Consider the following 20,821-nt stretch of genomic DNA (forward strand, 5'->3'; position numbering starts at 1 on the left):
TAAAAAAGGAACATTACAACAAACAGAGAATCACCCTGCCTATGAATAAAGACGAAAGACTGTTTTCAACATAACACAGTGAGGAAAGGCACTTTGGATCTTTTTATTGAGGAGACATCGTGAGGAGCAGGGGTGTTCTCATGAAAAACTGGATCCTAGTTCCTGTGAAGGCAGCCAGCTCTGCAATAGATTGAACTTTGGGAGGAAAACCTATTTTTAGTTAGGAAAGATAAATATAAAGAGTTGACCCAGGTTTGAGTTTTATTATTTTGTTATGTACTGTAACTATTTGTTTCCATCACTGCCTCTTGCTTGTAGCATAATTCTCTCCTTTCTTAAATAAAGCTTCTGTTTTATTTGAGTGCTGTGTGTTATACAGGAGCAGTGCTTTAAGGTAAAACTAGTAAACTTGGGGCTTGTCTACATCACAAAGTTGCAGCGCTGGTGAGGGGGTTACAGCGCTGCAACTTAGGAGGTGTACACATCTGCAGGGCATCACCAGCGCTGCAACTCCCTGTTTGCAGCGCTGGCCGTACTCCCGTTTTGTCTCGGGTGTAGAGGATCCAGCAGTGGTAATCAAGTGTAGACACTTACCAGCGCTTTTCTTGACCTCCGTGGAATAAGCAGGTATCCCAGCATACCTGAGGAAGCCTCTGGTAATCAAGCTGGTCTCCTTCCCCGGTTTGCTCTCGCGTTCCCCGAACCTCCGTGCAAGCAGGTCTCCTTCCCTGCGGTTTGCAGGGGGGTTCGGGGAACGCGAGAGCAAACCGCGGCAAAGCTGGTCTCCTTCCCCTGTTTGCTCTCGCGTTCCCCGAACCTCCGTGCAAGCAGGTCTCCTTCCCTGCGGTTTGCAGGGGGGTTCGGGGAACGCGAGAGCAAACCGCGGCAAAGCTGGTCTCCTTCCCCGGTTTGCTCTCGCGTTCCCCGAACCTCCGTGCAAACAGGTCTCCTTCCCTGCGGTTTGCAGGAGGGTTCGGGGAACGCGAGAGCAAACCGCGGCGAAGCTGGTCTCCTTCCCCGGTTTGCTCTCGCGTTCCCCGAACCCTCCTTGAAGCCGCCCAACAGCGCTGCAGTATGGCCACATCTAACACCACTTGCAGCGCTGGTTGCTGTAAGTGTGGCCACTCTGCAGCGCTGGCCCTATACAGCTGTACTAATACAGCTGTAACAACCAGCGCTGCAAAATTTTAGATGTAGATATACCCTTGGGGTACTTTTGAGGCAGAGGACCTGGAATTTCTGTGACTAACTAGTGTCAGGGGCTGGATATCACAACAGAATGTTTCAAAAGGGACTTGGGGACTGGGATGCATCTATTGTTAATATGCAACGCAAAGACAAGGCTGGCAGAGCGCAGAAGAGTGCTTCAGTGGCTGAAAGGCTGGTAGTGTTACGGAGCTAACAACCAGCTAGGCACAGACAAGTCCCCCTCATGCTAGGGGTAACAAGGCAATTTACAGTCCTGGGTGCCCCGAGAACCATCACAAAAATATTAGCTTATATAGTGAGAGTCACAAAGCCATTACAATAGCACAGCACTGAGGATTATCTATTTCATGGGAGAACAGTACAGTATATATCACTAAGAAACTTCAGTTTGTTCCACAAATTGAAACTATTGTATGTTAAGAAAAAAAATTGTAACAACTCAGTATTATCTCTATGTTTTATATGTTTCTGAATTCTCAGATTACATGTAGTCCATATAGATGTTCCTCTGCTAACATAATAGCTGGCAAACAAAGGATTCTCATGTTACAATACAAAGAATTCCATTTTAATAAAGCTGGTTATTTTATGACCTACACAAGTGAAATTATGCTGTATTATTTAGATATTCAGCTGTGCAATACAAACGAACACCATAACAGCATCCCTTTCAGTTAAGATTTGATTGACTATTAAATATAAAAATGTTACACTCACCTGCTGTACAAATTTCTGATCAATGTATCGCTTTGCAATACTAGGCTGGAAATCTGGGCTCTCCAAAAATCTCAGGAAAAATTCATACACCAACTAGAAACAAACATTAAAATGAAAACTTTGTAGAAGTTACCACTACTCTTTACTAAACTAGTAAAGATCCAAACTACCAAATATATTCTTATTTCTAGTTATTTTAAATGGGGAAATAGGATATTGAACATATTATAGCATCAAGAAGGGTACAATTAAGAGCCTGTATAACTTAAGAGGTAAGGACTCAAATATAAATACAAACAGACCTGAGTGCATCATTAGAATACATTTTTTAAAAAAGGGAAGTAATTAAAGTTTGCTTCCCAGAGATAGATATAAACTATAATTTTTAAAAATTAATCCGTATTTAAAAAACCTGGACAAATGCACTGAAGTTTAATCTTTACTATGAATTAGGCTTCTCTATGCCTGATACCCCAATCCAAAGAGCAGTTTTGTTGCAGACTTCAGACCCAACATGATACAGCATATATAGAGTTTTACCCCTAAAGTGTTCAGAAGGGCTGGTCCCCCTCCCATGGGCCTTGACAGATCCACAGGAAAGAAGGAACTGAGGGGAGCAAAAGACTTGTAACAGACCAGAGAGGTATTGAGGGTCCAGAGTTCATGCCTCACCCTTGAGATCCTTAGAAGCTCAATATAGAAAAGAGCATGCTTCAAGTCATAGTAGAAGGGGAGGGAAATGCAGGGTGGCAACTACAATCTGCTTCTCCTCTCCCAACCCACTAGATGCACAAGAGTGGGGACTCTTTATGCAGTGAGAGCTGGAGGTGGAAATGTGTTTCATAGAGGTAGAGTGTGGCACATAAATTTAGGTATACGGTATCATCAGAGATATGAGGCCTTGGTTGTAACCAACTACCATTTTAGTGCTGCTGTGTGTATTAAAACCTTGTTGAAATGCTATTGTATGGCAACTATTGAGTGGGCCTTAGAAACCTATGAGGAGTAATACTTCTATTCACATATTTAAACTACAGCCCTTAGAACATCTGGTGATACATGGATGGAATCCTACTGAAGGCTAGTCAAATCCTTTTAAAGAACCAATACCTAAAAAATTAACTAGACTTCCTAAATAAAGAACAAATAAGGTAGTAGAAAAATGCCTGTGATGCACCATCATGAAACACATGATAAATGCTTAAGTGCCTATATCTGTGTTTGTGATTATCATAACACTTCTCAGTTAAGGGGTTTTGAATCAATCAGTTCACCTGATAGGCCCAAGAAAGGAAATTTGCAGTATTTCTCCCAATATTTCTCCTCTTTCCGCCCCCCCAACAAATTCCTAGATTCCGACAAAAGGTAAATGGCTATTGCTAAATTCAAGGGATTTGAAACGATATACATTACATAAAACAAAATTATATTAAAAAAGAGAAAACATTGCAAAATCAAGCATGCAAAAGTTAGGAAATGCCAGAATAAAGTTTGCCCATGCAATTCTAATTCTACTCCCCTGTGTATATGCATTATGAGACAGTTAATTACATGGTCACATAATATTTTTGTGATGGAGGCTCTAGAGCTGCTCAAAGAACCTTACAACAAAATTTGTCAACATGGTTAGAAGAATATAATTTTCCCTAACGTTCTTGTAAACAGCTGAATCATTTTTGCTGAAATTCCCACCCATCCTTCACCTTAAAAAAAAAAAAAAAAAAGACCCAGGCAGATACCTAGCATGAAAAATTCCAGCCAGAACTGTTCAAACGTGACAAAGTTATATGGTTTTGCAATGGGTAGTAGTAGGCAACCTGAACTATAGGTGTCATTACATGTGCTGCCTATAAAACAAGACTGATGCCAATGGAAGATTCCTGATACGCTACAGCATGGCACACCCCTCTGCATGTCTGACTTCTACTAATTGCATCAATGACCATGTGGCTGCTTTACATATTTCCTCATATACTACACAGTTCTGGAACCAACGTTACTGCTATTGTTCTCAAGGAACGCACTTTTCAAAGTGAAAAAAACGATTTCAGCATTCCAAAAATCAGACTTCTGATATACGCCAGATGAGAATCCTGAACACTTGAAGAGAATTTAGGTAGCTCTGCTGGCTCTTCTTCCGATATCTAGGCAGACTTACCATTTGCTGTTTCTGGGACACAAAACTGGTAACTTGAGCTTTCTAGAATGCTTTCTTTGGAAGCCCTTGGAAGAGGATTATTCTGTAGAAATTCTAGAGATCTACTGCTTTTGTGCCTTGATGTTTTTTCCTGGGAGACCACTAGTATATTGCCATTGTGCTTTTATGCGAATAACTCCACTGTTAGCAAGTCCCACAATTTCTTATACTGAGAAATAGTTATTGGTTTCATCTTAAACCTTCTTGGTCTAGACCCTAGCAGTTCAACCAAACTATCTCAGAATTGCTTTTGACTTATTGCACTATTTTAACAGCTGTGCCACATCTGGGGCAATTGTGTCTTTAATACTGATTATTTTATTTAAAGATTACAGCCTTTTGGATTGTGTGCTAGCAGACTGGTGGTACAAATTATTACACCATTACTGCATTGCTCTGTAGATAACTGCAAACAGACACAATAAAACGACAACTTGGGACAGGTTGATGTGGCTCACACAGAAGAATTGGTGAGGAGACAAGAAAAATTCAGACTTCCTTTTTTCTGCAGAGCCCAGCTATTTGAAATGTCTGCTGGTAGAGAAACTGCAGCTATGGGCTAGAACTCTGCTATATTGTTGAAGGAAGCCAGTCATGGGTGGGGACAGGATGCACTGACACACAAAGCACAAGAAACCAGATCCTCAGGCTATTCTACAAGCAACAACAGGTTCCAATTACTGAAAATCCAATTCATTTGATTCTCCGAGCAGTCAGAGTTTCTTCGACTTGAAAGCACTCAATTTTAAAGAACAGCAATCCTAAAACTGCGCTCTCGATGAAAGGCAGTTTAAGCTGGTGTTAGGGCTCAGTGCTGCCGCAGTCCAGCCATAGACATCTGAACTGCTTCCATTATGGTGGAATGAACAATTCTAACGAAAGAGCAGCATCCAAATCTAATGAATGACCACGTACAGGAAAAATATTGAATCAATAATTAAGTTGCCTGGCCAAAACCTGTTCATCAGGATGCGTAACTCAGTATAAGGGTGAAGAGCTGGCAACAATTGTGGAATTCAGACTCTTCAACTGATTCCTTCTAGACAAATATACAGCACAGAAGGAGAAGTTACTCACCTAGTAACTTGAGATTTTTTTAGATGTTTTGTCCCTGTGGGTGCATCATCATAGCATGCATGCATGTCTGTGTGCTCTCAACTAGAGAATGCAAAGCAGTATCTGCAGGCCTATGCAGATCAGCACCTCATGCTTCCAACCTTGGGAATATAAGCAGATGTGAAACCACCGCCACTCAATTCCTGTTTGACTACAGCCAAGGGGAAAGGAGGGTGGGAAGTGGAGCACCCATAGAGACAAAACATCTCAAAGAACTCAAGTTACTGTAAGTAACCTCTCCATGTTTTTTGAGTATGTGTCCCTATCAATGCTACATTGTAGGAGACTCTCAAGCAGTAAACTCAGTGAGAAGGTGGGTGCTGAGAAGGCAAGTCCAAGATGGTTAGGAGGACTGTGTCACCAAAGGTGATCTCTGGAAACAGGCAAGTTGGTGTAATGCTTGGCAAAAGTGCGAATGGAAGACCAAGTTGCAGTCCTATAGATTTCTGCTACAGGAACATCTTTCAGTAGAGATCCAGATGTAGGCTGAGCCTTAGTGAAGTGTGCTATCGACTCTGAGGGGGCTACATTCCAGTAGATTCACAACAGGTTAAAAATTAGGGCTGTCAATTAATTATGGTTAACTCATGCGATTAACTCAAAAAATTTAATCGCGATTAATCACACTTAACAATAGAATACCAATTGAAATGTATTAAATATTTTTGGAAATTTTTGTACATTTTCAAATATATTGATTTCTATTACAACAGAATAGGAAATGTACAGCGCTCACTTAATATTTTTTATTACAAATATTTGCCCTGTAAAAATGATACACAAAAGAAACAGTATTATTCAATTTACCTCATACAAGTACTGTAGTGCAATCTCCATTGTGAACGTGTAACTTAAAAATGTAGATTCTTGTTACATATTTGCACTCAAAACCAAAACAATGTAAAACTTTAGAGCTAACAAGTCCACTCACTCCTACTTCTTGTTCAGCCAATAGCTAAGACAAACAAGTTGGTTTACCTTTACAGGAGATATTGCTGCCTGCTTCTTATTTACAATGTCACCTGAACGTGAGAACAGGCATACACATGGCACTTTTGTAGCAGGCACTGCAAGGTATTTAGGTGCCAGATCTGCTAAAGATTCATATGCCCCTTCATGTTTCAACCACCATTCCAGAGAACATGCTTCCAAGTGATGGCGCTCATTAAAAAAATAATGCGTTAATTAAATTTAGGACTGAACTTGTTGGGGAAGAATTGTCTGTCCTCTGCTCGGTTTTACCTGCATTCTGCCATATATTTCAAGTTATAGCAGTCTCAGATGATGACCCAGCACATGTTGTTCATTTTCAGAACACTTTCACAGCAGATTTGACAAAAACGCAAAAGGTACCAATGTGAGATTTCTAAAAACAGCTACAGCATTTGACCCAAGGTTTAAGAATCTGAAGTGCCTTCCAAAATCTGAGAGGGACGAGGTGTGGAGCAAGCTTTCAGAAGTCTTAAAACAGCAACACTCAGATGCAAAAACTACAGAACATGAACCATCAAAAAAGAAAATCAACCTTCTGCTGATGGCATCTGGCTCAGATGATGTAAACGAACATGCGTTGGTCCACTCTGCTTTGGATCATTATCAAGCAGAACCCATCATCAGCATGGATGCATGTTTCTGGAATGGTGGTTGAAACATGAGGGGACATAACGAATTTTTAGCAGATCTGGAATGTAAGTATCTTGTGACGCCGGCTACTACAGTGCCATGCGAACACTTGTTCTCACTTTCAGGTGAAATTGTAAACAAGAAGCGGGCAGCATTCTCTCCTGCAAACTATAACCAAATGCGTTTGTCTGAGTGATTGACTGAAGTAGGACTGAGTGGCTTTGTAGGGTCTAAAGTTTCACATTGTTTTATTTTTGAATGCAGTTTTTTTTTTACATAATTCTACTTTTGTAAGTTCAACTTTCATGATTAAGAGATTGCACTACAGTACTTGTATTTGAATTGAAAAAATACTATTTCTTTTGTTTTTTACAGTGCAAATATTTGTATTCAAAAATAAATATAAAGTGAGCACTGTATACTTTGTATTGTCTTGTAACCAAAAACAATATATTTGAAAATGTAGAAAACATCACAAAATACTTAAATAAATGGCATTCTATTATTGTTTAGCAGAGTGATTAATCGCACAATTATTTTTAATCATGCTATTAATCCTGATTAATTTTTTTAATTGCTTGACAGCCCTAGTTAAAATGCATCCTGAAACCCACTTCGACAGTCTGCGTGGAAATAGGCTGTCCCTTCACCATCTCTGCAAATCATACAATCAATCTGGACGCCCTGAATATCGTAGTCCTGTCAAGGTAGAAGGCAGGAGACCTTCTGACATCTAGGTATGTAGGTTAGTTTCCTCTCTGGAGGCATGAGGCTCTGGGTAGAATGCTGGTATATTGATTTCTTGATTAATACGGTATTTCAAAGAGATCTCAGGGAGGAAGTAAGGATGCACACATAGTATAACTATCTTTATTGAAGGTAGTAAATGGTGGGTCTGCCATGTGAGCACCAAGCTTTTCCATTTGTCTAGTCAAAATGATAGCTATAAGGAATAAGATTGTGTGAGAGAGAGGTGAAGGAGGGAACAGGTAGCCACTGGTAAAAGGAGGGTTTCCTCAGATTACTGAGAACCAAATTAAGGTCCCACTGGTGGGCCAGGTTCTGTACAGAGAGAAGCAAGTTATATATGCCCTTGAGGAATCTGGCTGTAGTACTGTTGGCAAAAATTGAGAAGCCCTCAATGAGTGAGTGGAAGGCTATTATAGCAACCAAATGTGCTCTGACTGAGCTCACTGATCAACCTTGAATCTTTAAATCAAACAGGTAATCTAGGATTTTAGACAGTGGAACTTCTGATGCTTAAGAAAAGAGAAGAGAACACCGGGAATGGATGTGTAAGATAAGTTTTGCAAAACTAAAGTTTCCTGCTAGATAGGAGAACTGACTGGACTTATCTTAACAGCTTAGCCCCAGGCTCAAGAACCATCCTCTCAGGTTCAGGGAGGAGGGGTTTAGACGGATATGGGTCATGGAATTCCGTGACAAAAGATCCTTCCAGAGAGAGGAAGACAGAGAGGCACTGCCACAGATAGACGAAGGAGGTTAGAGTACCACACTTGTCTTGGATAGGGCGGCGCTATGAGGATAGCTCTTGCTCTTTCCTGTTGCAGTTTGAGTAATATCTTGAGAATGAGGGGTAGTGATGGGTAAGCATACAGCAGGATACGGGACCATAGTATTATTAGGAGATCTCCCAATGAATTGCAGCCATGTGCTCCCTAGGAGCAGAAAAGGTGACATTTCATGTTCTTTGGGCTGACCAAAAGGTCTGCTTCTGGGAGATCCCAGGTTTGGCAGATGCTGTGAAAGACAGAATAATTGAACTCCCATTCATGGTCATGAAGGAATTTTCTGCTCAGGAAATCTGCAATTGTATTCTGTAGGCCTGAAAGATAAAATGGTGAGATTTCCATCTGATGGGAAATGCACCAGTTCCACAGTTTTAGTGAATCTGCAAGGAAGGACTTGGCTTTTGGCTTCACCCTGGTGGTTGCTATATTATATTGCTTCCTTGTTGTCCAGCATTATTCTGATGAACTGGCCCTGTATGGCGAGTAGGAAGTGCTGATAAGCATACTGAACAGGATACTGAGGTGGCACGAGACCTCTGGTGTAGACCACTTGCCATGGGCTGTGGCTTCTTGGAGGTGAGCTCCTCCTGCATCTCAAAAGAGAAGAGATATTTAGCTATTGGGAGGATTTTTGAGGGTGGGGGGGGGGTCTGATGAAGGGGTTCCTATGGAGACCTTCAGTGGGTCCTTCCACTACCTGAGAGAGACCAAAACTGAGGTACTGTGATGAGTTTGGAGTCACTGTTTGGGATGTACACAATGTTAAGCTACATGAAGGCACCTTAAGTGCAATCTCATTTGAGGCGTGACGAACGTGGAGGCCGACCTGTGGTCTGAGTTGTAGGCAGGTTCTTGCAGTTTGCAGACTGTGCTGTATTGCTGAGATAAGACTAGACAGAGTAGAAAATCTCTTTGGGGAGATAGGCAGTAAGGAAGTCTACAGTGGCTCTGAAAAAGTCTACTCTTTGGACTGAGGTCAATGCAGACTTATGCTGATTGATACAAAGGCCCAGAGACTGATATAGGGTTAGAGCCTTAGAAGTTGCCAACTAGACCACTAGAGCTGATTGACCCCTGAGGAGCCAAATGTCCAGGTATGGGAATACTGCTAAGCCCCATTGATGTAAATGAGTCCCCTTCTAAACAGAACAGGAGTGAAGAAATAAAATAACTGAACTAAAGAAAAAAAAAAAAGAAAAGAAAATGTCTATGGTTAAGAAAAGTGGGAAGCCGAGAACAGTGGACATGCAACTGCTCTGTCTCAAGCCAGAGGTGGTTGAGAAGGCGGTGAGTGGCAGCAGCTTCGTGACTGTTTATATGTCCTTATTTGGAAGCATGAGATGCTGCTCTGCACAGACCCACAGACACTGCTTTGCAGGCTCTGGCAGAGAGCGCGCACACTCGCACACACACAAAAAAATCGTAGGGTGGAGGACCCACAAAAACATATACTCTAAAAAGAGCTGAGCATGTCAAGAGAACCATATCACTTCTACAGGGAGAGGGAGATGTCTGTCTTATGCCTGCAAGTGAACTTCACAGGCATTTCTCAGTTCTTACTCCTGATCAACCAAAGTCCTTTGATATAGCTGATCTGTGTGTTGACTGTACATAGAAGGAATCTGCTCTAATCTCTTTCCTTTCATCAAACCTCTGACCCATTGCAATTATAGCTATTTCTCATGCAGGTAAAATTCAGTCAAAGACATTTTCCTTTCCTCCAGGAGGTTAATCGCTGTTAGGAACTAAGGCTGAATGGTCAGGCTTCAGGGAAATTTGTATCTTTAACTTGACTAAGTGTCCAAATACTGCCTTGAACAGGTACTTTTTGTAGGGAATATTCATGGCACCATTTTCTGTTATTTAACTAATGTAGCACAATTGTTGGATTATATAGTCAAAAAGTGGCATTTGAAATCACCAAATGATACGTAATGATGTGCGCCACGTAGTATAATTATCTGCTACCTATTGATTTACTGCAAGAGGATACCTCTCACAAACCCAGGCTTTAAATACTAGATACTTTATTGCTGAAGCTACTGTATGGTCACTACATGCGATCAAAACCCTTCTGACTACAACCTATGTTTGCTTGTTCAGATGAACAGTTATGTGAAAGAAAACGGTACCACAAATCAATCCTGATAAATAGAGCACTGCTACAAAGAGGGTGGTACAGGAGTGAAACAATGAAATAACTTGCCAACGGTACCACAAATCAATCCTGATAAATAGAGCACTGCTACAAAGAGGGTGGTACAGGAGTGAAACAATGAAATAACTTGCCAACTGTTATCCAACTACAATGCCTGTATTGTAGGCTTTTGGGGGGGGGGGAGGGGTGAAAAGAAGAAAATTTTTCTTTTGAGCAAGACAAGTGAGTCTATTGCTCCTTTTCCTTTACTGTCAAAAGGAAAACTAATTTGTTGATATACATCTGTACTTTAGCTAAACTATACAGAAAACCCGCTATTAGGTATACAGAATGTGCAACGTTTGAATACGATTGTGATAAAAGTGAAGCCAAAATACTGCTATATTGTATTTACATGAAACACATGCGCCAGGTTTTCAGCTATGACAGGATAATAAAAATATAGGGGCTTGGTTTCAAGAATCAAAACACACCTAACTCCTTTCTGAGGGGCTCATGTGTGCAAGTGTGGCAGAAAGATGCATTTAAACTTTTTCAAAAAATAATCCAAACGTTTCTAAATTTAGAAGGGAAAATGATAAAAAGATGCAATAAATTGTACTTTCCAAGAAATATCCATAGGAGTACATTACCATTTAGTTTCTATATTTCAAATGGTTGAAAAAGTAATTCCATACCTGTATGTGAGGCCAGGAGGCTTCAAGAGTAGGTTCATCTTCTTCTGGATCAAAATCTGGATTATCACTTGGTGGAAGTGTTCTGAAAATATTAGAACTAATCTGCAAAGAAAAAAAAGTTCATTACTTGTAGTGTTGCTCATCATATTTCAAAAGCCCAAACTAAACAATTGCCTTTATCTATCAAGATGAACTGAAACAAGAATGTTTTTAAACAACTGTTTTGCCCTTTTCTTTTCACCTTTGCATTATTATCAGTCCCAAATATTCAAAAGTCATGAGTCAGACCCCAGAAAATCACAAGACTTTTTAAAAATTAGGTTAATTTTGTCCTCAGGTTTTCAGTTTTCTGGGCATTTAGGCTGCATTTTCAAGTTATTTGCAAACACGAGGTCTAGAAACTTTTCTTCTTAATGAAAAGCTGAAATTTTCACATAATTACATGATTGCAAGAACCTGAGCTTTCAGTAAAACACCAAACATGATTTGCAATAAAAATTGTGAGTTAGCAGCACTACATTTGAATGTAAGGGAGACCCTTCCACAAATATTTCTATTTGTTAATACATTAGAAATATCAGATCCTCACTGTCTCTTTGCTTGAAGATCTTACGAAGTTTGAAGAATGCCAAAAATTAGGTTACACATAGCTGTAAGTCTTAGTTTTAGGACAGACTACAATTTAGAAAAACTAAAAATGCAGTTTTACAAGCACATTTTCAGATCTAAGCCAGTCATCTTACAGAAGGGATAGTGCAAGAACCTTTTCAGAAATGCAAGGAGTCTTGAAATTTTCTCAAGCCCATTGAAGTTTAGACAAGAGAACAAAAATGTTTTGGTGGTCAAAAAGGAAACAGATATCTTTGTTTTCCTGAGGGAATCTGCTTCACACTGTTCATGTTAAATAGTATTTTTGAAAATCTGCTAGAGAATCCCCAAGTTGATTTTGTATTTTGCCCTTTCCATTATTGCTTCAAAAAACATTTGGCTCAATTTTTCCAGGTATAACTTTCAAATTTCTTTAGCCTATTGGTTCCACGAAAAGAGAGATTTTCAAAACGGATAAATGGCAGTCAGGCACCAAAAGCTGCCACTTGTGCCTTTGAAGCCCAGAGTACCTTTGTGCCCAGAGTGATCAGACAGATTAATCTCTACAGTTGAACACCATGCCAAAATCAAATTCCCCCTCTTTTCAGTGACCCTTCTTCCAAGACATGACTATGGAACGAGCAAATCCCCTTTTAGAAATTGGAGTTATACAACTCATTACAGAGTCTTACCCAGAAAGAAGATTTATAATACATTGGGAATTTAAAAAAAATTGCAGAAAGTTGGAGGAAAATGATGTCCAAATTTGATTTCACTACTTTTAAAGCTGAAAAAAATCTCAAAGATTAGTTAGTACATGAGAAGTACTCTTAGGCATATTATCCGAACCCTAAATTCTCATGCTTGGTTCAGGGTCCACAATAGCATTTAACTTCAAAAAGGGAAACTACATAAAAATGAGGAAGATAACTGAACAGAAATTACAAGGAACAGTCACAGGAGTGAAATGCCTGCAAGCTGCAAGGAAACTATTTAAAAACACCATAAGAAAGGCTCAAACTAAACGTATACCCCAAATTTAAAAAAACAAAACAAAACAGAGAGAACCAAAAATGTGCAACCATAGCATAATCTGCCAGTAGAATATATTTTCCTTGTCTGCAAAGTGGAGAGCTGTAAGATAAGTTTGCTGTACTATGTACCTTTTCCACAATCTCTTTGTATCCTCACCTAAGTACGTTCATATAAAATACTGCTGTGACGTTATTGATAGCTACCTGAAACACTCTCCATGTCGAAGGTGAAAGGACTTGAGATATCAATATATTGGTCTTAATTCTAGAACACGGATATGGATTTTTCCTCCCAGAAATTCCACTGACCATGAATGATCAAATTCTTGTAATGAGTTCTCCAGCAAAAATTAGAAACATCCAAGATGACTGTGGCCAATGGAGCCAGGGAGTTAATACTGAAATGTCTTAAAATAAATTGCATTCAAATCCATCATGTCTTGCTAGCCAGTATTGTAGAGGCCTCACCTTTAGACACGCATATGCAGATATGTACATCAAGGTCATAAGGCCCATCAGCTTGAGGAACATCACTGTTTAAAATGAGTTCTCCTGAGTATTACTATTACTCTAAACATCTTTCTGAAGATGCCCCAATAAAATTATCATTTGGGTTATAGCTGGATATGACATCTTCCAATATAGCTTGAACTCTGGTGTTTGGAAATGTGTTGTCTGTATCATAGTTTTTGCTTGATTCTCCTAGGAGAACCCCTCAGTCAATCATCCAAATAAGCGTAGACATGAATACTTTGACATCTCCTATGTGCTGCTGCAAGGTACTTTATGAATACTCAAGATGCTTTAGATGGGCAAAAGGGAAGCCACTTTGTAATGATCTCCTCTATCTTAGTCACAACAGTAATTAACCTTTTCAATAAGAAAGTCTGAGATGTGAAAATATGTATCCTGCTATTCAAATGCCACAAACCAGTGCTCTGTAGATATGACAGATATGAGAGACTAGGGTAAGCATGTGGAATGTGAGCTGATGAGTAAATTGAGCTTCTCTGAAGGTCCAGAATGGGTAGGAAGCCTCTATCTCAGGGGACAGAAATTATCTGAAAAAAATTCCGCTGAAATTCCTCAGGACATTTCTTCTATGGCACTTGACTCAAGCAGCAAAACTTTTGATCATAGTAAATTCTCATGAAGAGGATCCCTGAAGAGAGATAAGGAATGAACAAGCGGTGATGGAGAAAAAGATGGTGTTTAATTGAATGGAGCAGCACTATTGGATGATCTCCAAGATCACTGGATGTGGTGATAGTCATTTAAGAAAGTTTCAGATTTTAAGGGGAGACAGACAAGTTTAAAACTGGTCTGGGATTCTCGTTCATCTTGTCAAACCTGAGGCTAGTGCAGAGGAAGATTATGGAGCAAATCTCCCTTTAGCTTGTTGTTTGTAGGGTCTGCTGATGCCGAACATGAGCATCTTACAATTGTTTCTTTTTAAATGAACAGGTAATAGAGAGACAGTTATCTCAAATCTTTTCCTAGTCAACTGAGAAATCCTATAGATCTTGCAATAGGCCGGATGTCTTTTTCAGTTTCTCTAGAACTTCATCTGATCTACAGCTGAACAGTTAGACACCATTAAATGCTGTCAAGTATCACAGGGGTAGCCGTGTTAGTCTGTATCCCCAAAAACATCTAAAGAAGTGGTTTTTTACCTATGAAGGCTTATGCCCAAATAAATCTGTTACTCTTTAAGGTGCCACCTGACTCCTCATTTTTATCATTAAATGGAGATCTATTTGGGGTTCTTGTTTTTGGAGCAACTGCAGGAGTATTCACAAACATGGCAAGGAGAAGCCCCTCAAAGTAATTGTGAATGGTGCATCAAAAGCACAGAAGGATGATCTGAATATGTGCTAAGCAAGTAATTGACCTTTGATGATAAGGGCTTTGGCCAGTTTTCTCTGGTCTTCCAGCAATGACTTCCAGCAAAACAGTACTATTTCCTCCTATTGGTAATACTGATATCTGGACACTACCGCTTCATAGTTTGCCATTCTAATACTGCCTGGTGTGGCACAGAACACTTTTCTACACAGAGTATCTACCACCTTCTTACTCTGTCTGAAAGGGTAGAGTGGACTCAGCTCCCTTTTGCTCTTAGAATGGCAGTTGCCACTACCAAGTAATTTGAAGCTGAGTAGGTCTGGAAGAACAAGAAGCCCTGAAGATGCAAATGTGTCTGATTTCTTAGATGATGGATTTAACCAGGTTTATTTAGGTATACTTTGTGTCAAGAAGCAGTAAGGTATCTTACTTCTGGAAGGCGAACCCAGAATATCCAGAACCAGGTGTGTCATTTTCTCTGATGTTACTGAAGGGATCTTTAAGATACTAGTTATCATTTCTAAGCTTTCCAGGAAAGAGAGATGATGCACCCCCACACATTTGAAGATGTTTTTATCATCAAGATCTATATCGATGTACAGATGTTTGACAGATACCTCTAGTTCTTTGAGATGTGTCTCCCTATGGGTGTTCCACAACCTCCCCGCCTCTCCTCTTCTTCAGAGTTCTCCATAAGAGGTCTGTAGCAGAGAAGGAATTGAGGGGAGTTCGCCCACGCAGTGCTAGATAGCTTTGAAGCAGACCACAAGTGAGGGAAAGCACATGTGCAGGCTCAATGGACGCTGCTACCAAAAATCTCTGATTAGAGACACAGGGATACAGATATATCTACAGTGGAGCACCCCCAGGGACAAACCTCTCAAAGAACTACTGTTGCTGCACCAGATGAGTAATGTCCTCTTTTTTGTTAAGTGCTCCCTTAAGGTATGTCTACACAGGAATTAAACACCTGCTTCGGGCCAGGTCAGTTAACTTGGGTTCATGGGGCTCAGGCTGCATGGCTGTAAAATTGCAGTGTAGATGTTTAGGCTCAGACTGGAGCCCAAGCTCTGAGACCTTACAAGGGGGAGTAAACACAAAAGAAGGGAATGGCAATGGATTTGGTAGAGAGAATACTCAGCGAGAAAATGCCAACAAGCCGTATTTTCCCTTCCTACAATAATAAGTTACAGCTTGCCTGCCTGAAGAACTCAGTTTGAGAAAGAGAAGTCTTCAATACTTTATTTAATAATGGAAAAAGACTGCAATGGACAAGTGGATTTTGGAGGCTATTTAAAATTGTTCATAGTTTCATTTTGTTTGAACCGTATATTGCTAGTAAATGAGCTTTCTCTTTTTTTTCCCCACTGCCTCATAAATATATTAATGATGCTATAGAAACTTTTTCTTGATAGATGAATTGACTGTCCATTTGAGCTTCTCTCTTACGCTTCTCACTTTCAACATCTAATATGCATGGCATTGTAGGAAGGAGAGTGAACTAGCAGTTAAAGCAGGGTAGTAGGTACTGTTCCCTTTCCAGGGAGTAGATCAGGGAAACTAGATGGTGTTATGAGTGTTATCGAGGCACTCTGTTCTGACTGTGAGATTACCCTCCTTCCTATGTGGAGTATATTAAGGAGTTCCCTTCTGAATACTGGCAAGTCTGAGGAGATATAGTCATAGCTATTGTGGCCATATTGGCCTTTCCCTGTGTGTTCCCCTGAATTTAGAAGATCTGAAGAAAGGGAGCCTTCTCCCAAAAGTGCTTCAAGGAAAATGGCCCTCCCCAGAATCGTCCTGCCTGGATCAGTCACTCTTGCTCATACCAAGAAAACAGTCTCTCCTTTTACTTGTCCCGGGTACTCTATCTAAAGAACCATTGTTACTGCACAAAGTGTGCAACTTCATCTTCTTCTTTGAGTATGTATCCCTATGTGTGCTCCACTGTAGGTGACTCCCGAGCAGTACCCACCACTGGAGGCTGGACTTTGGAATGAAGTCTGTTACTGCAGAGAGTACTGTGGAGTCAAAGATGGCATCAGAGGCTGAATTTCCAGGGATTGCATAATGTTCTGCGAAAGTGTGGGCAGAGGCCCAAGTTGCTGCTCTGCAGATTTCCAAGATAGGGACATCTTGAAGGAATGTGATCAAGGTAGAAATTGACCTTGTGGAGTGTGTGAGGACTCTGGATGGAAGCAGCAAGTTTCACTCTTGATAACAGCAATTAAAGCAACCAGACACCCATTTGGATAGTCTAGGAGCCGATACTGTGGAGCATCTGGATTTTTCCACGAGCGAAAGGAATAGTTATGGGGACTTAGTTATGTCCAAGTAGAATGCTAGTGCTCTTCTAACATCTAGAATATGCAGAATCACCTCCCTGATGTTACAATGTGGATTCGGGGAAAAAATAGGAAGATGGATCTATTGATACATATGAAAAGCAGAGGCAACTTTAGGGAGAAACTTGGGATGCAGCCTCAGAGCACTGTCTCTTCAAAAAAGACTGTGCATGTTGGGTGTGCCATCACGACTGTTATTTCTCTTATGTGCCTAGGTGAGGTGATGGCAATTTGAAATGGACAGGTGTAGGAGAGGGCAAGTTGCCATGGGCTCAAAGGGAGGTCTAGTAAAAACTCTGAGGACTAGGTTAAGATCCCAGACTGGAGCAGGTGGTCTCACATGCAGGAAGAGATTCTGAATACCCTTAAGGTGACCACACACAGAATATCCATCTAACTGGCAGTGGAAAGCTGTTTTCGCCACAAGATGTACCTTAAGGGAACTGAGTGAGAGTTTTGATCTCTTGAGGTCTAAAATGTAGTGTAAAATCAGAGGGAGGGAAGATGAGGTTGGGTCTGTGCGCTTAGAATGACAACAAACTTGGAATGGTTTCCATTTTGTGAATAAGTAAACTGAGTGGTCAACTTTTGGCTGTGTAGCAACACACCTTTCACCTTGTCAGGGTATTCTGCCTCTAAGCCTTGGAACCAAGAAGGAGCTACACCTGGAGGCAGAGGACCTGGGGTGAAGGATCAGCCCATTGTTTTGAGAGAGCAGGTGAGGAATGGGCCGAAGAGAAACCAGAGGACATACTGCCATCTGTGTCAGGTAAGGGAATCAGACTTGTCTTGGCCAGGAGGTAGCACTCAGAATAACTCTCGCTTTGTCTTGCTGAATTTTCAACAGGACCTTGGATAGAAGAGGAAAGGCATACAAGAGGTCCCAGTCCCACGGGAGGATGAGGGCATCTCGCAGTGAATGTTTCTCCAGGCAAGCCCTGGAGCTGTAATGAGGACATTTCTTATTCTGGTAAGTAGCGAAGAGATCTGTACTCAGGGTTCCTCAAAGGGTGAATATATCGAAGAGTTACGTTCCCATTCATGGTCATGAGAAAAATTCCGACAGACTATCAGCTGTCATATTCTGTATCCCTGGCAGACATATAACAACTGAGATAAGCACATTGTGACAGATGCACCAATTCCAAAGTTTGAGTGCTGCTGTGCAGCAGGAGGAAAATCTGGCACCGCCCTGATGATTTGTGTAAAACATAAAGGTCATATTGTCTGTCATGACCTTTGTGTGGATGTTCTTGCTGAAAGGCAGAAAGTGTGCACAGGTGTTCCTGACAACCCTTAGCTCCAAAAGATTGACATAGAGGGCCATTTCTGTGGAAGGCCACTTGCACAGAACCTTGTGGTTGTGTCAGTGAGCTCCCCAGCCTGTTAAGGAGGCATCCGTCCCATCTGAGGAGAAAGGCATCTGTTAGGGTCAGTGTCGGTGGCAGATACATGAATGGAACACCTGCTTGGACACTGGATGGCTCTTTTCACCAATCCAGGAAGTGCTTTACTGTGGAGGGCAGCGATAGCAGTTTGGTTAGTCTATCCCTATTCAGGGAATACATAGAAGTGAGCCACATTTGAAGACACCTCATGAACATCCAGGCATTTGGGGTGACAAAGGTGTATGATGCCATATGACCTAGCAGCTGCAGGAAATTCCTGGCCCACGTTTGGGGCTGGTCTGAATTGTCTCTAGGAGACTTGTAAGGGTGGTGAATCTGTGTAGTGGGAGGAACGCTCTCACTTGTATTGCATCGAGGTTGGCGCTGATAAACTCCAGTCACTGTACCAGGGTTAGTGCACTGCTATGATGGAGAGAACCTTGGAGAATACCCTGGGTGAAGCAGCCTGTACTGATAATGGTCCTGTACAAAAGGTAAACCAGAATAATTTCTGGTACGACAGTTGTATCAAGATATGGAAGAAGGTATCTTGTAGGTCGAGGCCTGGAAATCAATCTCCTCGCTCTAGAGCTGGAATAATGGCTATTAGCATGACCATCTTGAACTTCTGCACCTTCTCATATTTGTTTAATGCCCTTAGATCTGGAATGGGCCTCCAATCTCCCTTCACCTTGGAGATCAGGAAATAATACAGTAACTCCTCGCTTAACGTTGTAGTTATGTTCCTGAAAAATGCTACTTTAAGCAAAATGATGTTATGCAAATCCAATTTCCCCATAAGAATTAATGTAAATAGGGGAGGTTAGGTTCCAGGGAATTTTTTTTCCACAAAACAAGACAGACAGACCGACACACACACACATACATATATATAAAACACCCACAGTATAAGTTTTAAACAACTTAATACTGTAGACAGTAATGACGATTGTGAAGCTTGGTTGTGGTGGCGGAATCAGAGGGTGGGATATTTCCCAGGGAATGCCTTACTGCTAAATGATGAACTAGCACTCAGCTGAGCCCTCATGGGTTAACATATTGTTAATGTAGCCTCACACTCTACAAGGCAGCACAAATGGAGGGAGGAGACACAGCATGGCAGAGAGACACACACACACAGACACCATGTGTATGAGTGTGAGTGAGAGAGCGCGAGAGAGTGACCCATGCATTGCCCCTTTTAAAGTACACTGCCTCAAGTTGAGAGAGCAGCTGCTGCCAGCAAGCTCCCTCCATCCTGAGCCCTGTCATGTCCCCGCCACACTCTATGGTGATGGGGTGCAGGAGTAGCAGGAGAGGGACACCCTGACATTAGCACTCCCCCCCCCCACCACTCTTGCACAGCAAGCAGGAGGCTCCCAGGAGCAGCTCCAAGGCAGAGGGCAGGAGCAGCACACAACAGTGGGGGGAGGGACAGCTGAACTGCCCGGCAACTGATAGCCTGCTGGGCGGCTGCTGCACAGGAAACTTAGGGGAGCTGCGGGTCCACTGTGGTTCCAAGACCACACCAGCTAGCTTCAATAGGCTACTCTTTCTGTAAGCAGTGGACAAAGCAGGCAGCTGCCAAACAATGTTATAAAGGGAACATTGCGCAACTATAAATGAGCATGTTCTCTAATTGATCAACAATGTAACAACAAAACGAGATGACGTTAAGTGCAGAGTTACTGTAGGAGTAAAACCTGTTGCTCCTGAGTTGTGCTGGGACTGGTTCTATGCCCTAGGCACAACAAATTATCCATTTTCTGATGAAGTAGGTTTTCGTGAGAAGGGTCCGGAAGAGGGACGGGAAGGAGGGTAAGGATGGGGGATGTACATGAATTAAATGACGTAACCCTTCAAAATAATCTGTCAGAGGTGATATTCTCTCAACTGCCGTGAAAGAGGGCCAGGCGACTGCTGAAGGGGCATGACAAGTGTGTAGATGGCAGCTGATGTTGCAAGGTATAATTGTTCAGGCCCTCGACCAACCTGCCAAAAGTGCTTAGACGATGCGATCTGAGAGGTCATTGATTGGAGTGCTGACTGCTTCTGCTTTTGAGCCCTGGTCCTCTTACGCTTCGGCTCATAACAGCACTGGGATGGTGCGTATTAAGGAGGTTGTGACCTGTGCTGTGGTTGAAAGCTATATATCTTCTCTTCTGTCCCACAGTGTAGATTCCCAGGGAGCCTAATGTGGCCCAGGAATCCTTCAAGGTGTAGCGAGAAGAATCTGTATTCTCTACAAAGAACTTGGGCCCTTCAAACTGAAGATCTTTTGAAGTTTTTGGGCAACCCAGAAAGGTGTAGCCAAGAAGCCTGCCCAGTTACCACTATCATGGAGACCAGGTGGGCCACTGAATTGGCTATGTCTAGTGCCATCTGTAGCACC

The 20,821-nt window shown here is 41.6% G+C and overlaps 1 protein-coding gene across 1 annotated transcript in view; it reads right to left on the reverse strand.

Annotated features, from left to right (window-relative positions):
* PPP2R5A (protein phosphatase 2 regulatory subunit B'alpha) overlaps positions 1-20,821 on the reverse strand; it is a 100,759-nt gene that overhangs the window by 28,783 nt on the left and 51,155 nt on the right. Inside the window, exons 3-4 of the mRNA XM_030557564.1 lie at positions 11,230-11,331; positions 1,927-2,019 (exon numbers count right to left, since the gene is read on the reverse strand). Of these exons, the coding sequence (XP_030413424.1) occupies positions 1,927-2,019; positions 11,230-11,331 (195 nt within the window). The remainder of the gene's footprint in view (positions 1-1,926; positions 2,020-11,229; positions 11,332-20,821) is intronic.

This window comes from Gopherus evgoodei, chromosome 3, assembly GCF_007399415.2.
Source record: "Gopherus evgoodei ecotype Sinaloan lineage chromosome 3, rGopEvg1_v1.p, whole genome shotgun sequence".
Lineage (NCBI taxonomy): Eukaryota > Metazoa > Chordata > Testudines > Testudinidae > Gopherus > Gopherus evgoodei.